We start from the raw sequence: 14,525 nt of genomic DNA, 5'->3' as shown, positions 1-14,525 counted from the left end.
TTGATGCCTTCTTAAAAAGAAGGTTGATGTATAAAATTCACCTACGGAAAAGTTCATAACCGAGGTAGTCAACTAATATCTTTTAACTGGCATTCCTATTAAATGTTGAATTCACCACCCCAGAAACACCTCAAAGGATTACAAATTCCATACGATTTTCCTCGGTGAAGAAATTGGATTATCAGATAGAAGTGCTGGATTGAAGAAATTTTGGAGACATTAAAAGAAGACACAAACAAACAAAACAGGAAGTTAAAAAACACAAACAAGAACAGATTTTCAAAGCAGCCTAATATGACTAATTGGTCAGGCAATCAAATTTCAATTGACCAAAATTGCTGGATTCTCGTGGGAAAGCAAAACAAAAGGAAAGTTAATGGGATTAGGAGAGAGAAACAGAGTCATAATTAAAAAATGTTTCATAATTTTATTTTGAACGTATGTTTTTATTTTAAAAAAAATAATTTAATTGTCATATTAGGCTAAATCTCAACTAATGATACCACGGATCTTGTGCAAAAAATATGATACCACGGATCTGCTCCTTTCCCCCTTTGTTTAAGATATCTCCATGTTTTGGTAAAAATGAGGACTAGATGTGGGGTCAACTCCACATCAAACTTTAACAATTTGAACCGTATATTTTTCAAGTTGCACTTTATAAATCACCCTTGGAAAATATTAGCCAATTCAGAAATGTTTAACAAATTTAGTCGAGTTCAAAGAAATTAACGAACACTATGTTCTAAGAAATTTGTTTTTTTTTTTTTTTTGTCAAACTATAAATTTGTTAAATTAGATGTTAGATTAGAGAACCGACAGAGTTCGAACGCACGTCGTGGTGCAAGGGCAAGATTCATCTTCATGATGAAATTTTACTTTTTAAGAAAAATGGAAATTGCAACTTTTCCATTTTGGCTAGAAGACATGATCTGTTAGAACCTCACTTCAACATTTACTCAAATGCAAGATATGCTAACCAGAATACTAAAACAATCAAATATTCATTCACCCTTTACATCTGCACATATCTTAGCTTATATAGCTGGTTGGAGACTAAAGATCTTCAACAACAATTAAGACAGCAGGGCTGGCTAAGTGATGCCACTTGGCATCCTAGCATCAACTCGTGCATTCCTTTACTCACAGACATGATCTTTGAGTAACTGGTGCTTTGCATCAGGTATATATATATATTTTTTAATAGCAACGGTAGATAATTTTTATTGTAAAAAAATGGGTAGAATCAATTACAGAGTCAGGCAGCTGGAGGTACCGCCTCAAATGCATTCAACAGCAAGCAAGTTTACAATATAGTCAGGGGGCTCTTCGAACCAAGAACAAGAGGTTCCTTCCATGCGAAGAGCAAAGTGGGCAAGGTGGTGAGCAATACCATTGCCTTGGCGACATGTATGGGCAATCAAAGCTCCAGTGATCCTGAAAAGAGAAGCCTTAGAGTCTTCGATAATATATATGCCCCAAGTTAGACATATTCGGAGAACTCTCAAGCAGGGCTTTCACGATCTTGAGAGAATCACACTCAAAATGGATATCATTAAAACTCCTTTCCGTCGCCAACGACAAGCCTTCCCTAGCAGCCAATGCTTCTGATTGAAGGGGAGAGACCACAAAACAAAACCGTTTGGCACGAGCAGCCACAAGTATACTATCTTCACACAATGCGCCATCGACATTGATCTTCAGACAACCCGAGGGAGGTTTGATCCACCTCACCTTTGGCGAAACCAATATCAGTTGAAAATACTAGTGCACAATATATTTGAACATGCATGACTATTTCGAACCAATATCAGTTGAATAGTCATGTACTTCTAATTAATTTGAAAAGGTGCAACTGTCTCTATATATACTCAACGGTGGCAAAGAAGAATTTATTCAGGAAATATGTTTTCAACACAATTTCCTTTTTCCTTGTTTTTTTTTTTTTCTCTCCATCACATTCATACAATTTCCTTCTAGTTACTTTTAAGGGAAGAATTTGGTTTTACTTATCGAATATTTTATACTTAGTTGTATTATAAAAGTGATTTGTAAAGAACACTTTAGCAAACTCATTCGAGTGAGACAAATAACACTTTATAAAAATGACTCAAGTCGTATCTCAAAGTCATGTTTTATATTCTTCATTTTTCTATATACATGTTCTCAAGTTAAATAACAGGAAATGCTAGTAAATTATCACAAACTTTGTAAATACTCATTCATTTGATTGATCATTTATATTATGATTTGTATTATGATTTGTTCGGTTTTGAAAATTTTGTCAAAATTTCATTTTTTTTAGGTTAAGACATTCATAAAATGAAATTAAGATTACATAACTCAAAGTTACAAAATAAATCTTTACGACAAAAAATTAGGGTTAAAACCATTCCACCAAAAATTAATACATTTTAGGCCCTAAAATTTATATCTTAAGAGTTGAGTGACATTCACTGTTTACAGACCCAAATTCTATCTTTTAGTGGACCTAAGTATTTGGGTTTGGGTGAAGTTGGTCTAACATAATATATTTTTTCTTTAAAAAATTGCAAAAGTCAGAAATCTCCCTCCTTTGCACACAGCAAGGATGCCGCTCCTCCCTTGCAAATTGATCAATTGTCGAAAAATATTTTAGAATTTTGCATAGGGTAATACTAGGGAGACCAAATTTTTTAAATCAAATTATATGGAAGTTGATGATTGGATATTACTTAGTATTGATTAAAGTGTTTATTTCTTATTAGTGACATATCATTCGGTTTGCAAATTTGGTCTACAAACTTGGTCTATGTAGCATTACCTTTTTGCATATGTTCCACTTGCAAATTCTCCCTCTCAAACACTTACACATTAAGTGGTACAATAAATGGACAGACACCTTAATTATATCAAACATCTGAAATAAATTAGGATCAAAATGAGAATGCATGTTAAAATTTTGAATTATGATAAATATTGAATTTTCAAAAAATGATCTAAAATTTTTCTTTGGTGTTGTAGGCCTAATTTAACTGAACAATACAGAGAGGGGGGTGCAACACGGCAAGGCGTAGAGGAGAGAGATGTGTGATTCTGAGGTGTTGTATTATGTCACTCATTATGCTTTTATTTATAGTAGTGGGAAAGATAACTTCCTTACCCCATAAAATTACAATTCTAATAGAATAATATCTAATCTAAGAGATATGATAAAATTTCATAAGAATATACCAAGATATCATAAGATACACGATCACGTTCGTAACTAATAAGACTGCAACATTTGAAACATTTTTTTAATTGCAATAAGAAATTCTTTCTGATTCAATCCATTCAAAAATCAAGCTTTTGTGTACATAAAGCCCAAGAATATGGTCTCTTTAAGACTTTGGGTAGTCCAAGCTGAGCCCAAATAAACTGGGTTCTCTTTGCGTTACAATTCCAAATTAATCAAAAGCCTAAACGAACTAGACACAGCAAGAGAAGAGTAGGGGAAGCGGAAGAAGAAGAGGAAGAAGAGGAAGAAGAAGATGATATACAGGAAATGGAGTCTGTTAACGGGACCCGTCACGATCTTGGGGGGCATAGTAGGCACTGTCGTCGTCGCCAACTTCGTCTTCAATGATAACGTAATTTCCATTTTTATTCATTTATCTCCTCATATTTTTATTTTATAGAATTTCAGATTCATCAACTGGAATATTTCTTTCTTTCAAATCCACGAATTGTGTTAAACTATCGATTCATCAAATGAGCCTATTGGGTTTTGATTTATGTGTCTAGATCCTGCTCCTTCGAGTGGGGAAAAAATCTAGGGTTTCAGTGCTTCATTTTCTTAATTCAAGTTTTAGGAATTTTAGGTTTCTGCTAATTTACATCGATTTGAGCATCTAGGTGTGTTTAATATGCCTAAATTCCTGCCAAATGAGACTTAAATCAGCATTTTAGCTTTCCCAATTGGAGCTTACTGTGGTTCAATGTGCCCAGTTGCTGTCTGATCAAAAATCATCATCATATACGTATATGTATGTATATCATGAAAACATTTAAATAAGTGCTGGGTTATGTTGTATTTTTGCTTAACTTGTTTGCAGACACGAGCATTGTAATTTACATTTTGCTGAATTACGCAGGATCGATTTCTGAAGCCGGAGGCAACGAAGGCGGATGCATCCACTTCAAGCAAATAAGAGGAGGAAGGTGAAAGAGCTGCATTTTCAATGTAATTCAAGCTTTTGGCTTTCTGTCTTTATTTGTTGTTCTGCAAAATTGTGGTGATGCTGCACCTTCAGACATGACTAGTCGGTTTAATAATCCAGAATTCAAATTTGAGTTCTGATTTAAGGTTGTGTGGTTAAATTTCGTGGGATATGTTTTATCTGTTGTCTTGACATTTCTTGCTTTTCAAGCTGAGAAGAATTAATCAAATTCCATTGCTTCCGTTGTCACGATCATCTCGATTATTGTTTAGTAGTTTCATTTTATTTCAGTAGTACGTATATGATGCATATAGACATTTAGGCCCTGCAAATACCCGTGAGGTTTTGCTCGGGTGGTGTTTGTATGATTGAATGGCAGATTCTAGGTTCGGTTCTTGTATAAAGAAGAAACGCTTTGGCGAACTGCAAATCTGCACTGTCCTGCGGTTGCGTGATGCTGGCCAAGATTTCGGAGAACTTCAGAGGGGTAAGATGCAACAGTATTGCTTTATATGATGCCAGTAGTTGTGTGAGGCAGGGAGACTTGTAAATCGTAAATTGCTTCTTAACGATGAACTTGTGTGGAATTTTGGCGTTCTTCTTTTCAGCAATGGTAATGGTAGATACATAAGTTTACAGAAATGGGATTTTTTGTGAGAATTGTAGTTTCATTTATAAGCTCTGATGTATTTCGGGTCAGCGTTGCAACTGTTTTAGGCACAGATTTGCTCACAGGATTGCAAATGCTTGTGAGCTTGATAAGCCAAGAGTTTGATCATAGATATTTTTCGCCATTGACCAACAATTCCATAACCAAATCATTCCAAGAGTCTATTGGCCCAGGCAAGCACCAATGTAAGCAATCATTCTGGACTTTGGCATTCTTATCCTTTGCAAATGGCTGGAACTGCCTGTACGGACCTGGGTGCCCATCGGGTCTCAATAGCGAAAGGTGGGTTGTGTCCAGTAGTTTAAAGTTCACGCCCTTCTCCGATCCTTCGGCAGCAGCCTTCTCGAATTCTTCCAGCTCGATGTTTTGCATTGCAGCATCTACATCTTTTATATCAACCTCACCCTCTTTGAATGGCACTGATCTATTGCAATACCCCCCACTGAACCACTCTCCATTCTCAAAATGGTCAGGCGTGGTGGTTCTAAATAATACAAGCGCTTTATGATCCGAACGAGTGATGAAATTGAAAACCAGACGGAGGGCACTGCGATAGGCGTAGTCAAACCCAAACTCCGTTAATTTCTTTCCAGGGCAGTAGTGGCAGCCCCTGACCGTGTTGTTTTCATGGTAAATTGCGGTTTTAAGGAACCATTTTCCTCCGGCAATCACCACGTAATCCAAGCTACTATACTGATCGGTCCATGTCTTGTCGAGCTCGTCAAGATAAAGCTGGATTTCGGAAGTAGAAACTCCATTCATGTCTTCAAAAATAGCTGCTTTGACGAGAAACGGAGTCCAAATTACCGAAACAGTGAAATTGTAAGAAGGAAAAATCCATCTTTTAGACTTGTATTCTTTGTCATGGTATACCTCAACAGCTTGCTCCACCTGTGGGACATAAACGCTGAATTGTGACCAATATTATCATTTGGCACCAGAAAATGGAATGCCAGCAAATAATATATGCAACACGCTACAAAACAGATAACTAGTGGAGACAGTAAGTATACTATACAAGAATGTCAGGTCAGGTAGGTCCGTATCTACACCGGACTTATAGGGTCCAAATATATACATATACATGCCATATCGACCACTATGGGGTCGGTACATACGAGAGAAACTTCCTTGACCCGGTTTCCCTCTCTCTCTCTCTTCCAATCTCTTTTTCCCAAGCTCACGTGAGAAGCGAGAGGAAGAATGAGATATCAATGCATGCTGTTCTTCGACTCATCATTATTCTAGATGGTGAAGATGTTATTGACTGTGAACCAATATTGGGTTATTTACACCGAGGATTGGGAAACCGGGGTACAGAAGAACTTTTCCACACTGATAATTGCATATAAAAACTTGTAGGAGGTAATCATACATCAGTAATTATTAACGTTCCCAAAACGATGTTGGAATCGAAACAATTATGATCCCAGATAGATAGTAGGTAAACCAGCTATGAAAAAGATTCTACAACCAATTAAAAAGCAGTGGTCACCATAGAAGTTCAGCTGTAATCCACAATTTTGTATAAAAATTTATGGCTTGAAGTAGGATTGCTAACCACAGATCGAAAATTATGACAAAGACGTGCCAGTGAAGCCAAGAAAAAGTTTGAATGCTTTTTTGCCAAGATAAGAGAATTATATGGAGTAATCAAAGAAAGTAGGACCAATGCCCCCCATGATTAATACACATTAACCACTTGTCCCACAACATAATTTGATCTAAACTAGATCTAGACTTCCATACAATTTCCAAAGAGAAAAAGGTTGCTAACGTTTCAACTTTTGAAAGTAAATAATACTTTGCTTTTGCCGGTTTTTTTTTTTTTTTTAAACGTCATTTTGATGCAACAACTGCCGTCCATGAGATTTGAGCTCAGGGCGTCCTCCAAGAATGTGAAAACTCAGTGCGACTAAAACTAAATTGTCATAGACTCATAGAAACTATTGTGGTTAACTGGAAATACCAAGAAAATTTACAGAGTTTAGTAGTTCTAAAGCATATAGATTCAGTAAACATAAGCTAGATTTCAAATGGTGATTCAAAGTCCCGAAAAGTTGGTAGTAAATTTGATTTCTTTCGAGTGTACCTGAGAGAGAATGCAAAGCAATGACTGCACATGGTTACGCGAAATCGAATCACCAATGAAGGCCCATGATTTGTTCCTCATTATACCAAGAAAACTCTGCGGATTGAACTTGGGTAGCTCACAGTCTCTTGGGTTCCACCTCCAGTAAAAGTACTCGGAATCGGGGCGACCGTTCTTCATACAATTCTGATGAGGTTCGACCACATGGCAGCTTTCACTAGTGTATCTTGGACCTGACGGATCTGGTACCCAATCTCCGGTAAAAAGGTCACACTTTACTGCAAGTACGTTATTTAGTAAAAGTAAATAAATCAGTTGCATACTTGCATTAAAAGAAGAGCAGAAGCTAAAAGCCTAAAAGTATGTTCCGAAAACAACGAAGGCACTTGAAACCTGCATGAAGAAATTAACAATATTTCTTTATCTTTTGAGTTGTTCTGCCGAATTGGTCTCTCGTAATCTTTGGACTCTACGACCGGATGAAAAAAAAAAATTCTATATACTGCAAACTTTTCAGTGCCAAAATTTGCAAAAGAAATTAGAATTATAAATGCAGTTCTTTCTAATGATTTGGGATTTCACAGCTAGAAATTTACGAAATAAATATATCTAAGAACTGATTATCCTAGAAAATAAAATTAATGAAAAACAACTCCACATTGATTAAATTAACAATGTGAGTTAAAACTTAAAACTATAAAAGCAAGTAGAGAAAGTTGATCTTAAAAAATGAAGAATTTTAATATTCATGCATGAATGCAAAAGGAAGGGACAAATCACTTCAAATGGAAAAAAAAAATCAAGTCTATAACTGAAAAATGCATCCCCTCTGTCCCCAGAAAAATTAAAAAAAATAAAAAAGCAAGCATGAATTTCCATTTGTAAATTAGTACTAAAACTGTATAAAGTTTCAAAAAATGAAAATAAACACATTCCTTTTCTTCTTAATATTTCACTTGCATTTGCAGACTTGGTCTTAGCCAAGTTGGCTAGAGCAGCATGCTCTACTCCCGCACCCAATTTCGTATCCTTTCTTCGAAGTTTTGATGAATTTAGTGAAGCATATTGCTCGCATATAAAATAAAATTTTCACAAGACAAAAACACCAAAACAGAGACAGAAATAAAAGATAATTACTTACCATTGTCATATGTTTGGGAGGTATTTCCAGGAAAATCAACAATTGTAGAGTTTTGAATTTGACCAGGAAATAAAGAAGAATCGGAAACAGTGGAGGAGGAGGAGGAGTCTGTTTGTTGTTGGTCTGCAGATGCAAGAGGAGGTGGCTCTACTGGTAAATTTAATCCGATAGGAAGTACAGAATCGGAAAACAAGAGTCGAAAAGCGAGACCAACTAAGAGAAAAGAGACTGCAAACTTCACAAACGCATGGTTGTTTTTGTGGAATGACAATATTGGGTTCGATTCAACCCTCAGTTCCTTCACCATCTCAAAGGTCAGAGAGAGAGAAGAATTTTAAGAATATGTATAAGAAACAGAAGTGATGAAATGAGCTGGTTTTTGTTTTTGCAACAAAACAACCCAAACGAGGTTTTAGTTTTGATTTTGTTTCAGGAAGAAAATATGTTGTTTTGTTTTGATAACTATGATTTAGGTGCATTAAAGTATCTTGAAAGAAAATGTTAAAATATCTAAATTAGTACTAACATTAAAGAAGAAAAACAGCAATAATGTTTTTCAACTAAAACACGCATGTACATTTAAGTAATAATTCAATCGTCAACTTTTATATCTTTAGTATTTTTCCGTTATCAAATTTAAACTTTAAGTTTAAAATTTAACATCTCTTTTTGGAGATGTTCATGTGTCTTCTGAATAGAGAGAGAAATGGGCTATGTTTGGTTCAGATGCATTTGAATATTCAACTTCTATTTCCTTTTTAATCATTTTTTTTTTAATTTTATAGTGTTAAGATGTGAGCATCAAGCAGAAATTGTGAGTCGTGTAGTTTAATTTTTTGACGTCCGATTCATTCTTAACACATAATAATGGTTTGAGAACACGTGTGAGAGTTAAAATTCAACATATAAGTTGTATGTTTTGCTACCATGTTAGAATGTGGGAATTCAATTCAAAATTAACTAGAAAACAAATTATTTAAACTTATTATGCAAGGGTTTAATTCAATAATGTAATTTATTTCCACACCTTCAAGTTTTCAACACTTTGCATAACAATATTTTTTGAGTTGACAAAACAATGCAATTATATAAATCATCCTATGTTTTATATTTATTATTATTTAGGAGTGTAATTGTGTAAATTTAGAAGTAGAATTTCAATTGAATTCGGGATATATAATTCCATTATGACTTTTATTACTTGTAAGGCAAGTAAATCCGACCCAAATAGTATAAATAAAGGCATAAGGCCACAGGACGCGCAATTCACATACATATTTTTCCTTCAACACTATGATGTTTCTTTGCTTCACTTACCATATACTTAGGAATCAAATTGATTAACTATTTAAATTCACAGAGAGCGAAAGAATTATTTATCAGGACAAATGATTCTTTTTTGTATTTATGTGTTAATGTGAGGTTTGGACTCTGGGGAGTAATTTGCTTAACAAAAAATGTCTTGACAAATAGGCCAATTATGTTGTAGACTAACGGTGATTAATAAAAATAATTTTTTTTTGTGGTTTTAATTTCTTTTCCTTTATCTAGAGGTGGCAGGAATCAATTTAAATGTGCTTAGCCAAAAGAAAAAGAAGAAAATAAAAAGAAGGTTGGTAGTAACATGAGCAAAGAATGTATGTCATAAGAATGTATTTTTCTTTACTTATAAATGAGAGGTTTTAGGTTTAATTCTCGTCAAATGTGAAGTTGAACTACATTATTATGGCAAACTTATTGTAAGGCTTAGTCCATTCCTCTATCCCTTTACTGTAGATATAATCGTTTGTTCAAAAAAAAATATTGAGTTAAATATGGTTTTTGTCTTATTTTTTGTTTGCAAATTGCAATGCACATGACATGACATGCACTGCCCACCTCACATCTTTGATCTGAATTTTGATTGGTAAAACAATAGTGGGTAGATTATTAGATTAGGGCACTGTTATTTACACATCTCGTTTTACCTCCGCACATCTTAATTAATTTTTGTCTTTTTTTTTTTTAATTCGTTTATTTTTTTTTTACCTCCGCACATCTTGATTGTCTATTTCTTTTCTTTCCATGTTGCCGACCTTGATTGTACCCCATTTTGTGATTAGCTGCCATGCAATCATTCTGTCCGGCTCCCTTTATTTTCTTCGCTGGATGATTACTTGTAAATTATTCCACCTATTTTTCTATTTAATCATTTTTTTAGGATAAATTACATAGTAACCTTTTAGGTTTGAAGTCTATTACAACCATATACAACATCTTTAAAACATTTAACTTTCATATCTCACGTACTATTTTATTTTAAAATAATACATCTGTTACATTTTCAATCCATTAATTCGTTAAGCGCTGACGTGACTGCCACATTTGTGCCACGTGGCAAAAATAATAATTTTTTAATTTTCTTTTTTAAAAAACTTGAATTTTCTCAACAAAAAAAAAATGAAACCCATCCTATTTCCCCGCAACCCCCATCTTCATCTTCTACCCCATCTTTATCTTTTCCGCAACCCAAAAAAAAAAACACCCCTTCAGTTCGTCTTCCCCCCCCTCCTCCTCCCCTCTCTTCTCCCCATCTTCATCTTCTTCCCCAAACACCCTACTTGCAACCTAAAATGGGAGGAATGGGTGTGGATTTAAGGAGTGGGGTGTGTAGAGGAGGGAAGAGGGTGGGTGCGAGCGTGCATGACCCCCTACCTACAACCTAGAAAAAACAAAACAAAACAAAACAAAACCTAGATCTTGTCCCCCATCGTCGGGTTCGTGAGGTGAAAATGGGAGGAATGGGTGTGGATTTAAGGAGTGGAGTGTGTAGAGGAGGGAATAGGGTGGGTGCGAGGGTGGGTGCGGAGGCAGAGTGGGTGCGGGTGTGCTCGAGGAAGGTGGGGGTGGGCTAGGCTGGGTTGCAGATGGAAGAAGATGAATATGAGGGAGAAGAGAGGAGGAGGAGGGGGTTGCGGGGAGATGGGATGGGTTTTAATTTTTTTTTTTTGGTTGAAAAAATTTTGACACGTGGCACACATTTGGTAACCACGTGGCATGAATGTGGCAGCCACATCAGCGCTTAACGGATCAATGAATGGAAAATGTAACAGAAGTATTATTTTGAAATAAAATAGTACATGAGGTATGAAAGTGAAATGTTTTAAAGATGTTGTATGGGATTGTAATAGACCTCAAACCTGAGGGGTTACTATGTAATTTACCCTTTTTTTAACAAGGAATTAATTATATTATTTGGCTGCCTAGCAGGACGACTATCACACTGAAAAATTTTATATTATAAAGTAATGTTACACAATGAGTTGTTCAAATCCAAACATTCTTCCTACTTTTTTTCCATACAAATACAATTTTTTTGTGTAGTATAGTAGACCTGACAATTTCTAACACAACCAATTAACACGACAAGTAAACAGCACAAAAATAACAGATTTTGGATCAACATAATAACTAATTGGGTCGTTATCAGGTCACACGATAAGAACCCGTTATAACGGGTTTTTAACAAGTTTATATGATAGTGATACGCGAGTTACCTGTTAACACGATAAGAAAAAAGTTATTTTAATAATTTTAATTTTTTAAACTACTAAAAAAATTTACTACAAAATACAATAGATATAGTGGATATGTATGTGACAACCCGTCCCAAATTTTACAAGTTTATAAATTTTAAAAGCGTGAATTGACAAAAATGCCCTGGAGGCGAGGACTTTGACATTCATTGACCATCGTCTAGAGAAACGTAAGACTTATTCTTTTAGCGTATTGGTGTAGTGCTTGTTGGTACGAATGCATAGGCGAAAGCCAGTTGCGAGTCTGGAGTATAACGGTATAGTTAAGAGCATTTGAAGTCGTTTTACTAAACTATAGAATTTTTAAATTAATTAGAGCTCCCACCATGTGGGAATGGAAATCAATCAGATGTTTTTGTTGTTGGTGGGCCAATTAGGCACTGGACCAATAAAAGAGAAGCTCCCAACATTCTCTTCCCGTGAAGGACACTCGCGACAAGACCCGGTTTCAAACCGGTGTGAAATTCCGACCACTTCCACCATATTTTCAAGCGAAATTCACCCATCCATTACTTGTAACCTCTTTCATAACCTCCCCTCTTCCATTTCCCCCCAAAATTAGAAGGAATTTGGTTGAGGTTTGGTGGAAAAACCACCATAGGTGCCGCGAGAAAGGTTGCTCGAGATCCACCAAACTTGAAACAATTTCATTCAATTATCACTACCAATAGGCTTCCCTTGAACTCCTGAACAAAGCCCAATAGGTTTTAGGGGCGGTGGAACGTCGAGAAGGAAGAACCAAAGCACACCTTTTATAGGGTTTTTGGCGGATTTTCATGAAATTGAGGTGTTTCCCTGCCAAATTGGCCTTGGCCACATGTATAAAAGTTGTTCCACTCACTGAGATCTCCATTTTTTGTGAAATTTGGTAATTTTTTAAAATAGTTGGATTTTCCGACGAGTCGGGGCGACCGACCGTCACCCATGGCGGCGCGTGCAGTGGAGCGTGGCCAGTGGGCCGAAGGTGTCTTCCTAAGTTCAATTAGAGGCCTTGAATTTATAATTGATGTCCGTATGCCGTAATTTGATTATTTGAAGTTAGATTCATTACGATACATTATTTGGTAAAAATATGAATCGACGATCCGACCGTTGGATTATCACTAAATTTTGATATGTTATAATGCATAATATTTGAGGATCATAGGAACTTAAGGATCGGGAATCCAACGCACAGATCTTCCCGAATTGAATTTGTAAGTTTATAAAATAAATGTTAACCGCCACTTGGTTTTGGGTAATTGGTGGAGATCCGACCATTGGATCATAATGAAACTTTAGGATGTTTTCTAGAAAGATAATGTGGGTCCTTGGAAGCAACGGATCTGAAATCCATGATGCAGATCTTCCGAGTTGAATTACGTAGAGATGTGTTTTATGTAAACTATGTATTCTATCGGTAAGAACTCTGAGATGTGATTTGATAATTGTTCTAGGCAATGATGGTTCATGATGTCTCGATATGCGTGCTAGGGAGTCGTAGCATGGACCTTAGGTAAGTGGGTCTTTTCCTTTCTATCGTATATATATATGATTGATAATTCCATAAACGTTTATAAATTGATTATTGCTTATGATTACTGTGAATGCTTTGAAATAATTATTGTGAACTACGAATGACTTGATCCCTATTTAGGGTACGTAGGCAGTCTAATGAGACGTTAGATGCAGTCATACAATATTGGAATAAAAACCTTGTTTGGGAATTGAGCAATGTGAAGGAAATTGGTGAAAATATGATATTTAACCTTATGTTTTTAGTGATTGGATGTTGGTCATAAATCTATGTGGAAAGAATTAAGAAATTGAAATAAGGAAACGTAAGTAATAATAGTTAATCAAACTAGTGTTTAGTTGGACTTATCCCCAATAATTATTTCCGAAAATAAATAATTCGGGAGTAAAGCGTTATAGATTGTGCATTTTATGCCACATTGTATATATATATATATATGTACATATTGGAAAAATACTATGTATGGTTGAGTTTTAGATTGCATTATGGTTTATCTATATGTATTTTACCAGCACATAATCATTGTAAATGCTTTGAAATGCAAGGGTGAACGCAGGACACCCAGGTAAGTTCAGGTGAGTTTATGGTATTAGTTGAAATGATCGAGTAATGGCATCACTATATTATGTTTTAGGCAACTCCGACATTGTCGTACGGGTTGCCTATGAGTTGTTTATGCCATATGAGATGTATTTAGAGCTCATAAACCTACACCCCGGTGTTAGTGCTCCCACCCGTGGCCAGGGCACAGTCATTCACGTGATGTTCATCTCCCGCACCTTACGCTCACTTTGGATCCAAGGTAGGTGCACATGCCTGTCGTACAGACCACTATAGGTGGTTCTAACTCGTAGGCGACCCGTGATTATTCGCACAGTCTTCACGTGATCGTAGCACTTGAGTGTACTTATTTACACTCATTCCTGTCGTTCAGACCACTATAGGTGGTTCCGACTCGTGTGCAGGTATACTTATTGAGCTATGGATAAGTCGTACAGGTCACTATAGGTGACTCCCGACTTATGAGCTAGCATATGTGATAAGATATATGAGGAGCTAGCATATGTGATGAGAAATATAATGAGCTAGCGTATGTGATGGGATATGTGATGAGCTAGCATATATGATGAGCTAGCATATGTGATGAGATATGGATAGTCGTACAGGTCAATATAGGTGACTCCGACTTATGTGCTAGCATGATTGATGAGATATGAGGACAATCATACATGTCACGTTAGGTGACTCCGGCTGATATATTATTTTATATTGATTAAGTTCATTTGGCCTACTTGTTAATGCATTGTTGAGCTGGTGAACATGACATACCCGTGGATTTGGCCATTCTTG

The 14,525-nt window shown here is 35.9% G+C and overlaps 1 protein-coding gene and 1 long non-coding RNA gene across 2 annotated transcripts; one reads left to right on the top strand and one right to left on the bottom strand.

Annotated features, from left to right (window-relative positions):
* Window positions 1-3,303: 3,303 nt before the first annotated feature.
* On the top strand, window positions 3,304-4,430 carry LOC126629596 (uncharacterized). Its single transcript, XR_007625805.1, has 2 exons — window positions 3,304-3,611; window positions 4,116-4,430. It is a non-coding gene; the product is annotated as an uncharacterized LOC126629596 (long non-coding RNA).
* Window positions 4,431-4,725: 295 nt separating this feature from the next.
* Window positions 4,726-8,535, bottom strand: LOC126629595 (protein trichome birefringence-like 25). The gene is made up of 3 exons (XM_050299674.1): window positions 8,085-8,535; window positions 6,944-7,221; window positions 4,726-5,742 (listed from the first exon to the last, which is right to left on the bottom strand). Exons 1-3 carry the CDS (start codon window positions 8,389-8,391, stop codon window positions 4,957-4,959), a joined length of 1,371 nt encoding a protein of 456 aa, XP_050155631.1. The 5' UTR covers window positions 8,392-8,535; the 3' UTR covers window positions 4,726-4,956.
* Between the last annotated feature and the right edge of the window lie 5,990 nt (window positions 8,536-14,525).

This window comes from Malus sylvestris, chromosome 7 (genome assembly GCF_916048215.2).
Source record: "Malus sylvestris chromosome 7, drMalSylv7.2, whole genome shotgun sequence".
NCBI classification, from domain to species: Eukaryota; Viridiplantae; Streptophyta; class Magnoliopsida; order Rosales; family Rosaceae; genus Malus; species Malus sylvestris.
The sequence above is the reverse complement of the archived record's forward strand: the minus strand, read 5'-3'. Positions and strand labels throughout refer to the sequence as shown.